This window comes from Trachurus japonicus, chromosome 2 (assembly GCF_045865225.1).
Source record: "Trachurus japonicus isolate A0001 chromosome 2, Traja_1.0".
In the NCBI taxonomy this organism is placed as follows: domain Eukaryota; kingdom Metazoa; phylum Chordata; class Actinopteri; order Carangiformes; family Carangidae; genus Trachurus; species Trachurus japonicus.
Window position 1 is genome coordinate 15,156,136 of NC_140908.1, and position 18,988 is coordinate 15,175,123.

At 38.8% G+C, this 18,988-nt stretch overlaps 1 protein-coding gene across 1 annotated transcript; it reads right to left on the reverse strand.

Annotated features, from left to right (window-relative positions):
* LOC146991011 (cyclic nucleotide-gated channel alpha-3-like) lies at positions 1-6,503 on the reverse strand. The gene is made up of 7 exons (XM_085802481.1): positions 6,453-6,503; positions 5,745-5,819; positions 5,067-5,123; positions 4,891-4,968; positions 2,251-2,352; positions 1,453-1,559; positions 1-1,361 (listed from the first exon to the last, which is right to left on the reverse strand). The coding sequence occupies exons 1-7, from the start codon at positions 6,500-6,502 to the stop codon at positions 1-3; spliced, it is 1,830 nt and encodes a 609-aa protein (XP_085658607.1). The 5' UTR covers position 6,503.
* Positions 6,504-18,988: the final 12,485 nt, after the last annotated feature.

An 18,988-nucleotide genomic window follows, 5' to 3' on the forward strand; every position in this document is an offset into this window, starting at 1 on the left:
CTACTCTTCATCTGTCCTGAGGGTTCGGACCTGGTTTGAGATGTTGGTGAGCCGCTGCTTGAGTTTACGCTGGGACGATTCGTACTGACTCGTCAGCTTGCGGAATTTGGCCGCCATGACGTCGTAACTGGCTTCCATCTGGTTGACCTTGTTCTCCAAGTCGGCGGCGTCGGTGGCGTTGAGCAGCGCCTCGTCGATCAGATTATCCTTCATCAGGATGGCGCGGCCTTTGTCCTCCAGCGCGTACTTAGCTTCGGGGTATTCGGTGAGCGCCTCCATCAGGTCGTCTTTGGACAGGGCGAACAGATCGGAGTAGCCGACGCTCCGGATGTTGGCCGTTCGCCGGTTTCCCGCCTTGCTGCCTTTGATTCCCAGGATGCTGATTTCCCCAAAGTAAGCCCCGCTACCGAGCACCACGAACTGGGTCACCCCGTCGTCCGCTACCACCGCGAGATGGCCTTCTTTGATGATGTACATCTCCCGACCGATGTCCCCCTTCTTGCAGATGTAGTCCCCGGGGCTGAAGACTTGAGGCTGAAGCTTGAGGACCAACTCAACGAGCAAACCCGCTTCGCAATCCTGAAAGATTCGCACTTTGCTCAGAGTCTCCATGTGCACGTTGATGGCTATCTCCGCTTTCAGTTTGTCCGGCAGATTCTTCAGCACCAGCTTCTCGTCGCAGGTTTTATTCTCCGTCCACAGGTAGTCGAACCACTTCACCACCCTCACCTCCAGGTCTTTGGTGACCTTACGGAACTCCATGTACTGCTTGATGGAGTCGATCTTAGCCTGAAACTCGACACGGGCGGCACCCATATTGGAAATCATTGCACCGACGTTGCCGACAATCGTGGCAAAGATCAGAACTCCCGTGAGGAAGTCGGCCACCACGAAGAAATATTGGATGTCTCGGACTGGAGGGGGAGTCTCACCGATGGTCGTCAGGGTGAGAGTCGACCAGTAGAAGCTGTAGACGTACTGTCGGGAAAGGGTCCCAAAGTCGGGGTTCTTCTTAAAATCTGGATACACCCAGGTGTCGGTGCCCAAGCCGAGTATCTTGGAGAAGAAGAAGTAAAGACAAGCGTTCCAGTGGATGATGATGATGATGTAAAGCACGAGGTTACCGATTCGGAATATGTTGGGGAAGTTGGTCCTCGTCTCGGTCCGATCGAAGAACTCGAAGAGTCGGGCCAACTTGAAGAGGCGGTTGAACCTGAACTCCGGGTGGTCGACTCCAATTTGTAAGAATACGATATCGGTGGGAAGCATCGATATGACGTCCATTTTGAATTGACGTGTCTTCATATACCTTTCTTTCAGGACGTTTTGATCCCGGACAAGCAGTCCTTGCTCCAGGAAACCTGTGCACACAGTACAACATACAGTAATTAGCCTCATATTCAACATATTCTGTGATTGCAAACTTCACACAATCAAGTTACATCCACTGACCTGTCCTGGCTCTCACAAATGTGTCAAGATAGTAGAGGGCATCGGAGAGATAGTCCAGTACCAACCACGTTGTTGTGTTTTGGAACTGTAGCTGTAGAAAACAAGCCCTGAGAGGAAGCAAAAAAGATTAAATCAGACTCTGAAAATCAAATGGGATGAAGATGTCCAGGGCCGGCCTTATAGGATGTTGGTGGCCCCCTAAACAAGGTTTTTGTTTGTGGCCCTGCACTCTAAGACAAACACCAAATCACTGGTTAAAACTGAATACAGACGTGTTTATGCCCTCTGAGGTTTGAGGCCATTTTCTCCACTTTTACATATTTTCTTACATTTATCTTTTTAAGATACTTGCAGATGTAACAATACTCAATAAGTGTTTTATGTCTTTTTGAAAAATGTCCCAATCCCTTGTGAAAACACTCCTTCAGTCATGAGAATGAACTGTTTTGGTGCTTGAAATAGGATATGAATACAGTAATAGATAAGTGTAGAAAACAAGTCTAAAATGACATTTTGTAAGATTGTTTTTTGAGCACAAATGTTGTCATTCTGCCGTTCTATTTTCACCAAATGTCTCAAATGTGAGATAAAAGAAGCTGAATATTGACTTCACATTACATATAAAGCTCATAGCTGCACGTGCAGACCTCAGGATGTTTAAATGACTTGATGAACCCCGGTACCTTTCTGATCATGTGGCCCCCCACCTAACGGCTGTGGCCCTAAACAACCGCATAGAGGGTTTAAATGCCAGGGGCCGGGCCTGAAGACGGGGAACAAAGTGATATAAAACCAGACCTGGCCACCAGCAACATCAGGTTGTAGAACACTGGGATGGAAACTGTGCACAGCCAGTAGTAGTACAGGTCGGTGGCGGGGTCCATAATCCACACCTCCTTCCTGAAATAGAAGGTAAAGGGTTATTGGTTAAAAACAAAAAAAAAGCATCTTTTTGCTACGCAAACACACATCAATACTGTAGAATTTTAACCCTCTATGGTACCATGTTGCCACCACTTTTTGTCCTGTCACATCTCCACAATTCATCCCATTTAATGCTGTAATACTTTAAAAAAGAGAGGAGACCTTAGAGAACCAATAACAATGCTTTAATTTATCACATGACTTTCAAGAAGCCACTGAAACCCTTTTTTACAGACTTTTTCAAAGGAAACAGGTTTGCCATTTTGCTCCACTAAAACGGTCTGAAAACATACAGTAACTTCCTGGCCCTTTTTCATCTGGAAAAAAATATATTTACACTAATAGATTAGTAAAGTTTAATTTTTAATAGTTCCATGCAATTTATTTACTTATTAAATAATGGAAACTTGTTAAAATGCACCTGTTGCCCCAAAGCAACAACGTACCATTATAGAAAATTGCAGCGTTGCCTTGAGGCGACAGTGGACCATTATGGAATCAATATTGCATTATGAGACTATGGTAGTGTGTGTTTAGGTGTAAATATAATGTTCAAAAACATATCATTCATCATCATTTAGTTTTTTATCCTTAATAAATTAGATTTTGGATGCAGTAAAGTAAACATCAGGCTATTATGATGATGATGAGGAAGATGAGGATGAGGCCAGTGAAGGGTAAAGTCTACAGAGACTGGTCGCTGTTTCTAATACAGTAGATGATGAACCGTAATGGTACAATGTTGCTACAGGCAAAAAATCCCCAAAACTTCCAAAAGTAAATAATTTTTTTAAATGTCTTTAGATGATGTTTATTTAGTCTATTCTGAGACATAAAAACACTCCAAACATTTTTTCCCCTGTGGCATCATAACGCAGCGTCGCTACCATAGAGGGTTAACCTGTGTCCTCATTCCAAGTATTGTTATGTTAAATATATTTAATTTAAATTCACTATATAGTAGGCCTATTCGTGCATCAATCTGGTAATCCATTCATTCATGTATTCATCAATGAATTCCTTCGTTTTCCCTTCAAGCAGGTTCACATGATGGCTCTTTGTAAAGCATTTTACACCGCAGCGTTTGGACCAGCAGAGGTCGCCATCGAGCTCTGATCTGAAAAGCCTTTTTCTACTCAACTGTATTTAGTCAGGTGCAAATATGACTTAACCCTAACAAAAGGTTTCTCAGTTGTTTTTTATAATATTAGATGTCCTTAATAACATACTAAAAGTTTACCAAGGGTTGTTTACGACGGGTTGTTCAGATTTCGGATATGCAAATTAGCGCATATTTAATGAGATATTGCCTAATTTACATATTTAAACATACAATTTGACAAAACTTGTAATATAAAAAATATTTGTCTTAATGTAAGTGATAAACTTGGGAAGTTTCATGGTGATATCTGTTAGTTAAAAATTTTACCCTATTCACCTGTGGTGTCTCCTCAGGCTTCGTACCCATCTTGGACGCCATCTTGAAAATAACACCTTTCTAGTGGCCAAATTTTGGTAAACTTTTAGTATGTTATTAAGGACAACTAATACTATAAAAAACAGCTGAGAAACCTTTTGTTAGAATTTTTTTAGGGTTAGGTGTTTTTTTTTCATATATGCACCCGCATAATTGGAAGCTTCAATGGTTAAAGATTCACTTCATGTATAGTCAGGGCCGTTGTAAAGGTGATGGTAACTCTAGGGGCCCAGCGCCCAGTGGGGCCCCACAAAAACCCCAGTAGTCTAATCTTTGTATGACTGATTTATTCTGCGTAAGACCCTGACTAATACTCATAGTACACTGTAAAAACTCAACATCTTTCCAAGAATATTTGTCTTATTTCTTGTCCAAATGTCTCATTTCTAGTCAAAACTAATCTATTTCCACTTAAAATAAGACTCAGCACCTAAAAATTAACTTGTTTTTAGATCATTTTCACTTGTTTCAGACTAATTTTTACTTGAAATAAGTAGCCATTAACAAGTGGTAACGTAGATTCATCCACATTAATATGAGACTTTTTTATTGTCGCAGAATTTTTCGTTCTGCCAATGGAGAAACTCCTCGTTGTCCCTTTAATGTTACTTGATGATCAATGTCAATCAAGCCCAAAAAAAACCCAGTAGTCTAATCTTTGTATGACTGATTTATTCTGCTTAGACCCTGACTAATACTCATAGTAATGCTGCATTAGCATCAAAACAAAGTAGGCTAAATAAAAAATGATAATACATATGTAGTCTAAGAAAAAAAAGTGGAAAAGTCAAGGGGGCAGGGGCCCACTTTAGTATTCTTTCAGGGGCCCAGAATTCCTAGCAACGGCCCTGTGTATAGTTGCATATCACTAATATATATGTTGGAGTCATTGTCTTCTCAAATTTACATATGATCAGATATTTTTTACTTTTAACCTACAGTTCTACATTGAGTTTATACATGTATCAGGTTGGATAATGAAGAATTGTTTATAATTTATGAATAAAGCATTAAAAAAAAGTAGAGAGTGTACTCACGGTTCCTCCTTTTTCTCATCCTTTTTCTTGTCATCCTTCTTATCATCTTTCTTCTCGTCTTTCTTTTCGTCTTTCTTGCTGTAAATGTCCACAGAGGCAGGATTAGATGATCTCAGCATTTAGTTTTGGGGCCTTACAGTATATCACTACAACAAATTAACACCATCAATTTTTACCCGTCTTTGTTGTTGCTGTTGTTCATGTTTTGTGCAGCCAGACGACTCCGACGGTCACTGCAAGACAAACAGAGTTAGATTATTAAACATCCTTTATTCAAAACATTAGCTGTATTGGAATAAATGTTTGGCATTTGATGCTTGTACTTGACTGATTTAGACGTTTTGATATGTGGCATGCTCCTTAACTTCTAATTAAACAAGACCTTTAGTACTAGAGAATGCATTTCCTGAAGGAAAAACCGATGAATGCTGAAACCTGGAAGCTGAATTAGCTGAAGAAATTGCTGAACCAATGCTTTTATTAGTGCATTCTGTCAATTTTTTTTTAAATATTATGGTTATTATGTCCTATTTCAATTAATCTTAATATTGTATTTGTTCCCACTTTACCTGCCCAGGGACTAACAGGCGGTAATTAGCAGTTGTTGCTATAACCTGGCTCAAAGCATCTCTTCTTGTTTTACAAGATTCATGTTTTTTGTGCATTGTCCCTGTTTTAGATAAATAAATTCATTCATTCATTCAATCTTGAAGAGATGAAACAAACTACTTGGTCATAAAATGTGTGAAAGACTCTAAAGTGAATCGATTGAAAGGCCTGATGGACACAATGGAGCTTCTTGAAAACCTTCAAGAAACCTGAATAAGAGAATAAATCCAGCTTTATCCACCCACCTGGTCCCATCATCGGTCCTCTGGCTGCAGGACCGGGACTCTGCAGGTGCAACGGTGCTCTTCTTGTGGAAAAGCCTCGAGAAACAGATCACAAGGAGGTTTATCAAAAAGTTTGATTCAACTCCAAGCATTGGGTTTGTGTTCTTAAAGGGATAGTAGCATTTTTTTTTTTTAAAGTGTGGTTGTATGATCTCCAAATAGCCCCTAAGTACTTTAATTGCAGTAGAAGACTCTCTGCACTCCTCCCGTTAGCAACGCCAGCCCATAATAGCCCTGCCCAGAGATTTACAACATACAGTGTTGTGAACAGACCCAAAGAAACGGCCTATTTTCACGGCCTAAAAGAGGTTTTACCTGAAAAAAAATTGGTTAGGTCCAAATAAAAACTGTGTTTTTCCTGCACTTTGAAGGGCTGGAAAAAATTATATTATAGTGAACAACAATGGAACTGTGTATTTTTTTTCAGGTAAAACCTCTTTTAGGCCGTGAAAATAGGCCGTTTCTTTGGGTCTGTTCACAACACTGTATGTTGTAAATCTCTGGGCAGGGCTATTATGGGCTGGCGTTGCTAACGGGAGGAGTGCAGAGAGTCTTCTACTGCAATTAAAGTACTTAGGGGCTATTTGGAGATCATACAACCACACTTTAAAAAAAAAATGCTACTATTATATCCCTTTAAGGTGTTGTAGAGTGATCGGTGAGGCTCACCTGGACATCAGGCCGGTCCCCGCCGAAGGGGCACCATCTTGGGTGTCCATCAGCCTGCATGGAGACATAGAAGATGGAGGTTAGAGACGCTCGCTCACATTCATATGAACACCATCTTCTACTCATTATTCATGTTCAGACCTGGCTCTCCCTCGGTGCCTCGACCTCCTGTGTCTCAACCAGCTGTAAGAGCAGTGAGTCAATGAGTCGTTATGATTCAATGCCTCTTGTGTGCAGCTGAGACCCAGTGCAGATGCTCTGGACCCCCTCACCTAGGGGCAGGGCTGTTGCTAGGAATTCTGGGCCCCCTTAACGAATACTAAAGTGGGCCCCTCCCCCTAACTTTTACAGTTTTTTTTTCTTAGACTACGTATGTATTATGGTTTTTTATTTAGCCTACTTTGTTTTGATGCTAATGCAGCATTACACTGCAAAAACTCAAGTATCTTACCAAGAATATTTGTCTTATTTCTGGTCAAAATGTCATTTCTAGTCAAAACAAATATCATTATACTTAGAATAAGTACTTTTTACTTCTTTCAAGCTGATTTTCACTTGGAATAAGTAGAAAAAATCTGATAATGGAACAAGTTTTTCTTCCTTATTACAAACACAAAAAACCTGCTTTCACTGGCAGATTTTTCTACTTATTTCAAGTGAAAATTTGTTTGAAACAAGTGAAAATGATCTAAAAACAAGTTCATTTTTAGGTTATGAGTCTTATTTTAAGTGGAAAGAGATTAGTTTTGACTAGAAATGAGACATTTGGACAAGAAATAAGACAAAAATTCTTGGAGTTTTTACAGTGTACTATGAGTATTAGTCAGGGTCTTACGCAGAATAAATCAGTCATACAAAGATTAGACTACTGGGGTTTTTTATGGGCCCCACTGGGCGCTGGGCCCCTAGAGTTATCACCACCTTTCTCCCCTATACGGCCCTGCCTAGGGGACTGCAGAGACCAGCTGGTCAGGGAAACCTCCAGGGCTTCTAAACCACCTAAAACCCAAGACAGGTGAGTCCAACATGTCCCCTTGATATTTCACTAGAGTCCTCAGAGTCCCTCCAGACTAGGGTTGCAAAGGGGCGGAAAATTTCCAGTAAATTTCTGGTAAATTTCCAGAAACTTTCCATGGGACATTACTGTAAATTGGGGGATTTTGGAAATATTACAAATTGGAAACCTTCCATGAGAATTATGGGAATTTATGGGAATTAACTGGAAATTGGGCGTAATTTAAACAAACTGTATCATGTCCAAACATAAATGCAAATATTTTGTTTTGTCATAAGCAGACATCCGTGCAAAATAATACAAAAACATTTCAACTGATTTATTTGTGAGTAGAACTTTATCAAGTTTTAATTCTTGTATGAACAATCAATTATTTTACTGAATAACAAAAACATGAATGTTGAGTAAAATATTACCCCCCCCAAAAAAATTATATATTCAAGTGTACTTGAATTAAATCTGGTTGTTTTAGCCAATATTATGCTACAGTATATATCCCCCAACTATATTTAAGTTCCCTGTTAAGGAACTGGAATTTGGAATTTGAACTGGAATTTTGTAAATTTCGGATTTATTCCAATTTATTCCCGTTTATTCCCATATATTCCCGTTAATTCCCAAGGAAAGTTTCCAACTTTGAAAATTCCTGGAATTTTGCAACCCTACTCCAGACCCAGATCCTGATGTACTAGCTTCAGTTTATGATTTACATAATACAAATACAAATAATGTTGAGTCTAGATCTTGACACTGTAGATACACAGACAGGGCCGTTGCTAGGAATTCTGGGCCCCCTGAAAGAATACTAAGGTGGGCCCCTAACCCCCTAACTTTTCCCCTTTTTTTTCTTAGACTACGTACGTATTATCGTTTTTTATTTAGCCTTCTTTGTTTTGATGCTAATGCAGCATTACTATGAGTATTAGTCAGGGTCTAAGCAGAATAATTCAGTCATACAAAGATTAGACTAGTGGGGTTTTTTGTGGGCCCCACTGGGCGCTGGGCCCCTAGAATTATCATCAACGGCCCTGTACATAGTCACCACAACATCAACAGTGACATTTTGCCTGTCAAATAGTGAGAAAATAGTTCAGTTCATTGGGAAAATGAAGTAACGGTGAGGGTTAACTTGATCTGGCTACATTAGATAGATAGATAGATAGATAGATAGATAGATAGATAGATAGATAGATAGATAGATAGATAGTAGATAGATAGATAGATAGATAGATAGATAGATAGATAGATAGATAGATAGATAGATAGATAGATAGATAGATAGATAGATAGATAGATAATAGATAGATAGATAGATAGATAGATAGATAGATAGATAGTAGATAGATAGATAGATAGATAGATAGATAGATAGATAGATAGATAGATAGATAGATAGATAGATAGATAGATAGATAGATACTTTATCTATCTATCATAATGAGCCCGTATCAATACAGTTAACTGGTTTATAACTGTTTATTAATGATTTACAACTGTGTTAATGACCTATGAATAAACATTTATAAATCCTTCATTGTAAAGTGGTACTGACATATATACCTATATATGAATTACAACAGGTTGTGATCTGGTTGTTTCATTTCCACAATGTGACATTAAATTCACACACTCTGATCACACACACACACACACCTCAGTCTCAGTCTCAACACAACATGTCCACTTGACTTTAGTCTCCTTAGCTCCTCATGTTTGTCCTTTAACCACCGTTAACTCAAATCCTCCTCCAGATTACTTTGGCTAAAATTAGACTTTCAAAGCCCGGGACCGAGACTCGTGGTGGACTCAGTCAGTCAGTCAGTCGCTCTTTTCTCACTTTTACAACGTCACTTTGACAACAATAACAATCAATCAATCTGTCTGGTCTTTAACTTTGCAGGTTACCTGAGTGTGTGTGTGCGACGGTGTCAGACTGAGCTGCTCCCCCTCCGTCCCATCCAACAGGACAGTGATGTGGACTCTAGAGGTCCTGGTCCAGGTGGTCCAGGTGGGTCCAGGTCTTACAGATTCCAGCTGTGAAGGCTTCAATGTCCCAGTCCTATGACCTGAAATCACAGCGCACAATAACACCGGGTCTTTTCTACACTCACAACCATCCTGTGTTGTGTTGAAGCTGCTTCTGTTCATCTGCTGCTGCTGCGACGCCCAGAGAGGATGAAGGGAGGGAGGAGGAGGGGGGGGGGGGTTAAGATGACAAATACACAACAGGAGAAACAAACACAATGTTGTCCATCATGGATTCTCTCACCTGTGTAGCTGCTGCTGTGTCAGAACCTGTTCAACCAATAAAGGTAATCAGCAATCAATATTTTGTACCAATAAACACAATAACACACTGTAAAAACTTGTCCAAATGTCTCATTTCTAGTCAAAACTAATCTCTTTTCACTTAAAATAAGACTCATCACCTAAAAATGAACTCGTTTTTAGATCATTTTCACTTGTTTCAAACTAATTTTCATTTGAAATAAGTAGAAAAATCTGCCAGTGAAAGTAAGTTTTTTGTGCTTGTAATAAGAAAGAAAAACTTGCTCCACTATCAGATTTTTCTACTTATTTCAAGTGAAAATCTGCATGAAAGAAGTAAAAAGTGTCTAAAAACAAGCTGCTTTTAATGTGATGAGTCTTATTTTAAGTAGAATGAGATTTGTTTTGACTAGAAATGACATTTGGACTAGAAATAAGACAAATATTCTGTTAGTATAAATGCAAACTATCCTGAACAATAATATAGCCTAAAAAAAAACATTTTTTTTTAATTCTAGCAACAAAATGTACACACATTCCAGCTTTTGCACAATCCATATATCTTGATTTCAGCTCCTAAGAAATGACACATTTTCAAAATAAAACTGCAGATTTTAAATAGGGCTTTTATTGTGACAAGCTCAGGTCATGGCTTGTTTTTAGAAAGACGCCTGAAATCTGCTATTAAACTCATGAGAAACACTTTAACTTGAAAGACATGACAGATACAGGCTACCATACAGGAAGTGGATGGAAATTGAAATTGTAACATGATCCAATCCAACCGAAGCTTTGGCTCTTCCTCTGGGCTTTACTGTTACCATAGCAACACAGATCTTGATGCTTGAGCCTTGAAATAGGACCTCATAATAAAAAAGATTCATTCAATTAAATAAAAAAATCACCATTGAGTTATTGATTGGTATTAAACAGGTGGATTATGTATATATTTAGTGAAGCTAAAACGATCTTCTATAAATATCCAGCATCTTTTATTTTATATCCCCGAACAGGACTCGGAGCTGCCGCTTTATTTAGATTCCTTCCAGTCGGAGTAAATCCTCTTAGCTAAAGTGAGACTTCAGAGTCTCCACCTGCAGCTCCCAGGACCAGGACAACCCCCCACCAGATAATCCTCAGCCTGCTGGACTGAGAGTGAGAGTCTACATCCCATATGATCCTGGTCTGCACTGCAAAAACTCAAAATCTTTCCAAGAATATTTGTCATATTTCTAGTCAAAATGTCTCATTTCTAGTCAAAACTAAACTCTTTCCACTTTAAATAAGACTCATCACCTAAAAATTAACTTGTTTTTAGATCATTTTCACTTGTTTCAAACTAATTTTTCACTTGAAATAAGTAGAAAAATCTGCCAGTGAAAGCAAGTTTTTGTGCTTGTAATAAGAAAGAAAAACTTTCAGATTTTTCTACTCATTTCAAGTAAAAATATGCTTGAAAGAAGATACTTTTTATGTGATTTTACATATAATGAGAGTTTTTTTGACTAGAAATGACATTTTTTGACTAGAAATAAGACAAATATTCTTGGTAAGATTTTGAGTTTTTGCAGTGTGTATTCACTGCACATCATGTTGAGTTGTGACACTAGTAGGTCACATTATTTATGCACCTTCAGGGACCGATCCTGGTCTATATCAGGCCTGAGGACGGGGTTCTTCCTCTTCTGGATGTGTTTGGATCCCTCTGGTGTTCCTGATCTGGATTAATACCGAAACCACTGCAAAGGAAATAATAAATGATAATAATACATACGTAATCTAAGAAAAAAGTGGAAAAGTTATGGGGGAGGGGCCCACTTTAGTATTCTTTAAGGGGGCCCAGAATTCCTAGCAACGGCCCTGTGGATCGGTCCCAAAACCACTACTACTACTCCTGTGGACCAGTTTGCTTTAATTCAGAACTGGATCTAGATCTTCTCTATACCCAATCAAAGTCCACTTGTTCCTCTTAGTAAAAGAAAATATTTGGAGCATCTTGAAAATCCCTCTTTAAAATCTAAAAATGTTACAGCATGTTGTCTTTCTGCCCTTTTGGCCGGGACATGTTGTCTTCAGGCTGTCTGACTGTCTGTCCGTTCATTTCTCAGTCTGTCCACGTCTCTCGGCACACAATGACAGAAATGAATGAAATTTGTCAAATATTCACTGGGACTCAATGATGAACTGATCATATTTTGGGGTCAAAAGGTCATGGAGTGACGTCACAAAACAGTTTGGCTCTATGAAAGTGATATTTGAGTAACGTCTTAAGGGAATTACTTCAAATTTCGCACAAATATCCACTTGGACTCAAGGACTGTAGCCATTAGACACTCAATATTCCACATATATGATGAACAGGGATGTAAAATAATTAGTAAATTCAGTCAGATTTATTTACTCACATTGATGTTTACATGTAGTAGGCCTGTAACTGTGTGTGTGTGTGTGTGTGTGTGTGTGTGTGTGTGTGTGTGTGTGTGTGTGTGTGTGTGTGTGTGTGTGTGTGTGAGATTAGCTGCTGTAAATGAGATTAGCTATAATCTGTTGATGCCTCCTGAGAAGTGATGGATCACAATTCAGCAGAGCGTCGCAGCAGCACCATCAGTGTTGATGAATATCTGTTGCTAGGGCAGGGCCGTATAGGGGAGAAAGGTGATGATAATTCTAGGGGCCCAGCGCCCAGTGGGGCCCATAAAAAAACGCAGGAGTCTAATCTTTGTATGACTGATTTATTCTGCATAAGACCCTGACTAATACTCATAGTAATGCTGCATTAGCATCAAAACAAAGTGGGCTAAATAAAAAATGATAATACATACGTAGTCGAAAAAAAGACAAAAAAACCCACAAAAAAACCCAAAACTGGACAAGTTAGGGGGTAGGGGCTCGGGGCTCAGAATTCCTAGCAACGGCCCTGGGCTTTTCTGTAAAATAGAAGCCGATTCTAGAAAAATATTGCCTATCATCTCCATTAAAATCAATATTGATTTTTTTTTTGTCCATAAAATGACAATGTTAGGCTTTAGCATGACCCAAAAATTAGATTTTTTTTTTCTTTTTCTTTTTACAAATTGGTGTTCTCATTAGCATCAACACAAAATAAATGAATAGATAAAAAATGATAATATGTAGGCTACGTAGTCTAAGAAAACAAACTGGAAAAGTCAGGGGGGTGGGGCCCCCTTAAAGAATACTAAAGTGGGCCCCTCCCCCCTAACTTTTCCAAAAAATTTGTCTTCTTTCTTGTCAATATGACTAATTTCTAGTCAAAACGAATCTATCTCCACTTAAAATAAGGCTCAAAACCTAAAAATTTACTTGTTTTTAGATCATAACACTTGTTTCAAACTAATTTTCACTTGAAATAAGTAGAAAAATCTGCCAGTGAAAGCAAGTTTTTTGTGCTTGTAATAAGAAAGAAAAACTTGTTCCACTATCAGATTTTTCTACTTATTCCAAGTGAAAATCTGCTTGAAAGAAGTAAAAAGTGTCTAAAAACAAGCTACTTTTAATGTGATGAGTCTTATTTTAAGTAGAATTAGACATTTTGACTAGAAATAAGACAAATATTCTTGGTAATACTTTAGTATTCTTTAAGGGGGCCCAGAATTCCTAGCAACGGCCCTGTGCTAGGAGAGTAGGAGAAATTGTTAAGAAAATATATATTTTTTTATAAGAGTGCAATAACTAGGCCTTAAAAATGGCGGATAAAACCTTGAATCCTTCTGTGGAGTGAATTCTGGAAGCAGGATTTAATATGATGAAGTTCCAGTTTTCAGAAGTGATAGAAGAGGATTTGGTACAAAGATCAGTTCCATGTCTCCTGCAGGGACCTGGTCTCATTTCAGACTCTCTAGGTCGTCCATAGATAATCTCCGGCCCCGTGTGCATTCATAATTGCTGGATGCAGCTTGTTGGTAGTTCTATCTCCCACGAGGCGCTGATGTGGTTCAGAGGACACAATTCTGCAGCCCAGAATGAACCCAGGGCCGTTGCTAGGAATTCTGGGCCCCCTTAAAGAATACTAAAGTGGGCCCCTCCCCCCTAACTTTACCAGTTTTTCTTTTTTCTTAGACTACATATGTATTATCATTTATTATTTAGCCTACTTTGTTTTGATGCTAATGCAGCATTACACTGCAAAAACTCAAGTATCTTACCAAGAATATTTGTCTTATTTCTAGTCAAAATGTCATTTCTAGTCAAAACAAACCTCATTATACTTAAAATAAGACTCATCATATTAAAAGCAGCTTGTTTTTAGACACTTTTTACTTCTTTCAAGCAGATTTTCACTTGGAATAAGTAGAAAAAATCTGATAGTGGAGCAAGTTTTTCTTCCTTATTACAAGCACAAAAAACTTACTTTCACTGGCAGATTTTTCCACTTATTTCAAGTGAAAATTTGTTTGAAACAAGTGGAAATGATCTAAAAACAAGTTAATTTTTAGGTAATGAGTCTTATTTTAAGTGGAAAGAGATTAGTTTTGACTAGAAATGAGACATTTGGACAAGAAATAAGACAAATATTCTTGGAAAGATGTTGAGTTTTTACAGTGTACTATGAGTATTAGTCAGGGTCTTACACAGAATAAATCATTCATACAAAGATTAGACTACTGGGGTTTTTTATGGGCCCCACTGGGCGCTGGGCCCCTAGAGTTATCATCACCTTTCTCCCCTGTACAACGGCCCTGACTGCACCCGGACTCAGCAGCTGATCGAACTGGGACTTTGTTACCAACTCCCAGAGCTGCTGAGGTGTTAACGACCTGCTGACAGGCAGAACTCACCCAACTCGCCAATTAAACTCACATCAGAGCTCCGTCTGCGTCCCACAGGACCGTTCCTCATCGTGCATCACAAAGATTCTTGGCTCAGTCTCATATCAGTTCACCTCCACAGATGATGAGACCTCAAACTGTTGCCATGCCGACAAGCAGTGATGTCAGATGTGACATCTTTTCACGTCACTATATCACCGTTGCGTAGGGTTGCAAAGGGGTGGAAAATTTCCAGTAAATTTCCAGTAATTTTCCAGAAACTTTCCATGGGAAGTTAAGCTGGGGAATTTTGGAAATATTCCAAATTGGAAACTTTCCATGGGAATTATGGGAATTATTGGGAATTTATGGGAATTAACTGGAATTTTGTGTTTTTTTAAACAAACTGTATCATATCTAGGGTTGCAAAGGGGCGGAAAATTTCCGGTAAATTTCCAGAAACTTTCCATGGGAATTTAAACTGGGGAATTTTGGAAATATTCCAAATTGGAAACTTTCCATGGGAATTTATGGGAATAATGGGAATTTATGAGAATTAACTGGAAATTTCGGATTTGTTCCCGTTAATTCCCATATATTCCCGTTAATTCCCATATATTCCCGTTAATTCCCATAGAAAGTTTCCAACTTTGAAAATTCCCAGAATTATGCAACCCTGCCGTTGCGACTACTCTGTTTATGAAGTCTATAAAACAAATTGTTGAACAAACATTTTAGATTAGCTGGGCTAACCGTTAGCTGTTAGCCGTTAGCAGTGTCTTAAATAACTCAATAAACGGCCCATGAAAAAAATATTTTCTATATAATATATATATATAAATATATCCTAGTTCCAACATGACTGAGCTAACTGGAGTAGTTTCATGTCGTGTCCCACAACGGGAGGGTTTTAACAGCTGACGTCCTGATGTTAGCTTAGCTGCTGCTGTTAGCTGTCAGCAGCAGCTAAGCTAACAACTAGCCTACGATAACCATGACTAATTACAAAAACGTGCACAAAGAAATAGTAATGTTTGTTCAGTAATTCGTTTTATAGACGTAACAAACATCAGATTTAGTCAAAACGGTTTTGGCAGCCCGGAGCCCCCACATTTGGTGGGGAGCATACATCAGTCCGACTGCCCAAAAGTCCGACGGCTCATTTCTCCGACTACCCATTCCACAGTGTTAGGGTTATGTTTAGGGTAAGGTTAAATAGTTATATCTTCCGACATCAATCACTTGTATTTCGTCCGAAATTTTTAATTATGATTAATTTTTAATTATGATTAAAAATACCAGACACAATCTTAAACAACTGTACAAATACAGTTGTTTAAGATTGTGCCTGGTATTTTTAATCATAATTTTAAAAAGAATAATAATTAGTTTAAAAAAAAATTCAGGCGACCCCATTTGAATTCCAGGCGACCCCAAGGTTGAAAAACACTGACCTAGGCTAATTGCCTGTGCTGTTTACTACAGGAACTGAGCTTGTAATACATCCAATGTTGAGTTTACTTCATCTGCTAACATGAAGGTTTTGCAGCATCTCAGCATTTTATAATTTGTATTTTCATGACCGTCACCTTTAACAAAACCAATTAGGCTCTATATCATAAAACAGTATCAATTACAATATCAGGCCTATTAGACCTGACATTCAAATCACCATGTTCCTGCAGTTTATTTATCCGCAGCTACTTCTCCTTTAGTTCTGCTGCTGCTGCAATCTCTCAAATAATAGAAGTTGTAGCTCTTGTCCTGTGACTTTAAACGCAGCACAACCAGCCTCTCTCTCTCTCTCTCTCTCTCTCTCTCATCTCTTCTCTTTCCGGACCAGTAACCCTCCCTCCCTCCCTCCCTCCCTCCCTCCTCCAAAGCTGCAGCAGCTTCAAGGACGCTCCATCACCGAGTCACTATGGAGGATAAGTCCTCTGCTACTTCCTCCTCATAGCACGTCTATACTGCCACCTACTGCACTGGAATGTATGGAAGTATGGCATTAGCCTTATTGATTATTCATATATCTATATATATTAGCAGTATTTTTCTATGACAGAGATTTATCTTTTCTAAAAAAAATAAATAATTTGATATATTCTTATGCTTAAAAAGTCAGAATTTACAAATTTTAAATTAAAATGTAGGCCTACAGCACCTTTAAATCTGTTTAAGTGTATTATCAGTCTCTAAATACTAAAAGAAGTGTTTATCAAGCAGAGAAAATGGTGTCGTGACTGCACTTTTTAGCTGCCAGTGAACATGCAGTGCACCTTTTTTGCCCACTAGATGGCAGGCGTTCCCCTGCTTTATGGCCACAGTAGTGTGTGTGTGTGTGTGTGTGTGTGTGTGTGTGTGTGTGTGAACAGCTCACACTCCAATACACATGAACCTGCTGAACCTCTCGCATCCTCATCTGTTCCTCTGTGACTGAACTTGAATTGCAACAGCACAGGAACAAGACGCTTCCTTCTCCCTCGGGAGCTGATTCAGAGATACGTGGCCAGCAGCAATCTGGTTTTTACCGCTTTTCCCCGACTGCGGTATTACGACGCACACATCAGACACGTTATTCCTTAAAGTCATGTGCAAAAGCCTTTGAAATAGCTGATTATTTTTTATGTAAATCCACCGGCAAAGCTAGTATGTCAAGGACAGTGTCACAAAAGGGTATGTTACTGTATGCAGGGCCGTTGCTAGGAATTCTGAGGCCCCCTGAAAGAAAACCAAAATGGGCCCCTGACTTTTCCACTTTTTTTTCTGAGACTACGGATGTATTATCATTTTTTATTCAGCCTACTTTGTTTTGATGCTAATGCAGCATTACACTGCAAAAACTCAAGTATCTTACCAAGAATATTTGTCTTATTTCTAGTCAAAATGTCGTTTCTAGTCAAAACAAATCTCATTCTACTTAAAATAAGACTCATCACATTAAAAGTAGCTTGTTTTTAGACACGTTTTACTCCTTTCAAGCAGATTTTCACTTGAAATAAGTAGAAAAAATCTACGTATGTATTATTTTTTATTTAGCCTACTTTGTTTTGATGCTAATGCAGCATTACTATGAGTATTAGTCAGGGTCTTATGCAGAATAATCATACAAAGATTAGACTACTGGGGTTTTTTGTGGGGCCCTACTGGGCGCTGGGCCCCTAGAATTATCATCACCTTTCTCCCCTATCCACCACTTTCCGGAGAACGACGCTGGGTGTCGCCATGACACTTCATTCATTACATTTTAGATTAACCATAGCTGGGCTAACCGTTAGCTGTTAGCCATTAGCAGTGTCTTAAATAACTCAATAAACAGCCCATGAAAAAAATATTTTCTCCAGCGGATATCCTAGTTCCAACATGACTGAGCTAACTGGAGTAGTTTCATGTCGTGTCCCACAACGGGAGGGTTTTAACAGCTGACGTCCTGATAGTTAGCTTAGCTGCTGCTGTTGTTAGCTGTCAGCAGCTAAGCTAACAACTAGCCTACGATAACCATGACTAATTACAAAAACGTGGACACAGAAATGGTAATGTTTGTTCAATAATTTGTTTTCTAGACTTAACAATCATCAGATTTAGTCAAAACGGTTTTGGCAGCCCGGAGCCCCCACATTTGGTACCTACACCGGTGGCTAACGCTACCAGTTAGCCGCTAACGCTACCAGTTAGCCGCTCGCTAGAATGCTACTAAAACCGACTTCTGTTGTGGTGTGACGCAATGGATCATGGGAAAATAAAGTGGTGGATACAACGGCCCTGAGTGTCACAAAGTGGTATGTTATGTTATGTTATGTTATGTTGTTATGTTATGTTATGTTATGTTATGTTATGTTATGTTATGTTATGTTATGTTATGTTATGTTATGTTATGTTATGTTGTGTTGTGTTGTGTTGTGTTGTGTTGTGTTGTGTTGTGTTATGTTATGTTATGTTATGTTGTTATGTTATGTTATGTTATGTTATGTTATGTTATGTTATGTTGTTAGGTAAGACTGCAATACAGCCAATCATATAATGTTTGAATTTACATACATGTTGATTTGATATCAGGATTCACTACAGAGTCTTTGTGATGACACTTCATTTAAAGGCGATTATAGAAACTCTGATGCCCTTAGGGGGTATTGTCGGAGTTAAGTTAGTCCCTGAGATTTATTTTAGTCTGAAAAAGTTTTAGAAACACTAAAAGGCCCTTATTATCCTGACTTCATCCTCATCCTCTGGTTCGCTTCTTTCTACCACTCTATTAAGGTCCCTGTGATGTCAGCTTTTGTTGTGGAGTTCTGAGAACCGAGCTGACTCGACGATGACACACTTGCGGGTATTTTTAGGGAAATAAAAAGAGGATCGTGTCTAAAATACCGCAAGACTTTTAAGATTACGTAAAGGGACACAAATGCAAATGAGACCGTTTGTCATAAGGACTCCCAGAAGAAATCAGGGAAACAATGTAAAAGGACATAATAGACTGATAGGTAGGTAGG

Excerpts from the sequence above, each read along its gene's own strand:
- LOC146991011 (XM_085802481.1), bottom strand. The coding sequence starts at position 6,502 with ATGGACACCCAAGATGGTGCCCCTTCGGCGGGGACCGGCCTGATGTCC. Across the intron at positions 5,124-5,744 it reads AGGACCGATGATGGGACCAG|TGACCGTCGGAGTCGTCTGG; the intron begins GTGGGTGGATAA and ends TTTGTCTTGCAG. Across the intron at positions 4,969-5,066 it reads AACAGCAACAACAAAGACGG|CAAGAAAGACGAAAAGAAAG; the intron begins GTAAAAATTGAT and ends GGACATTTACAG.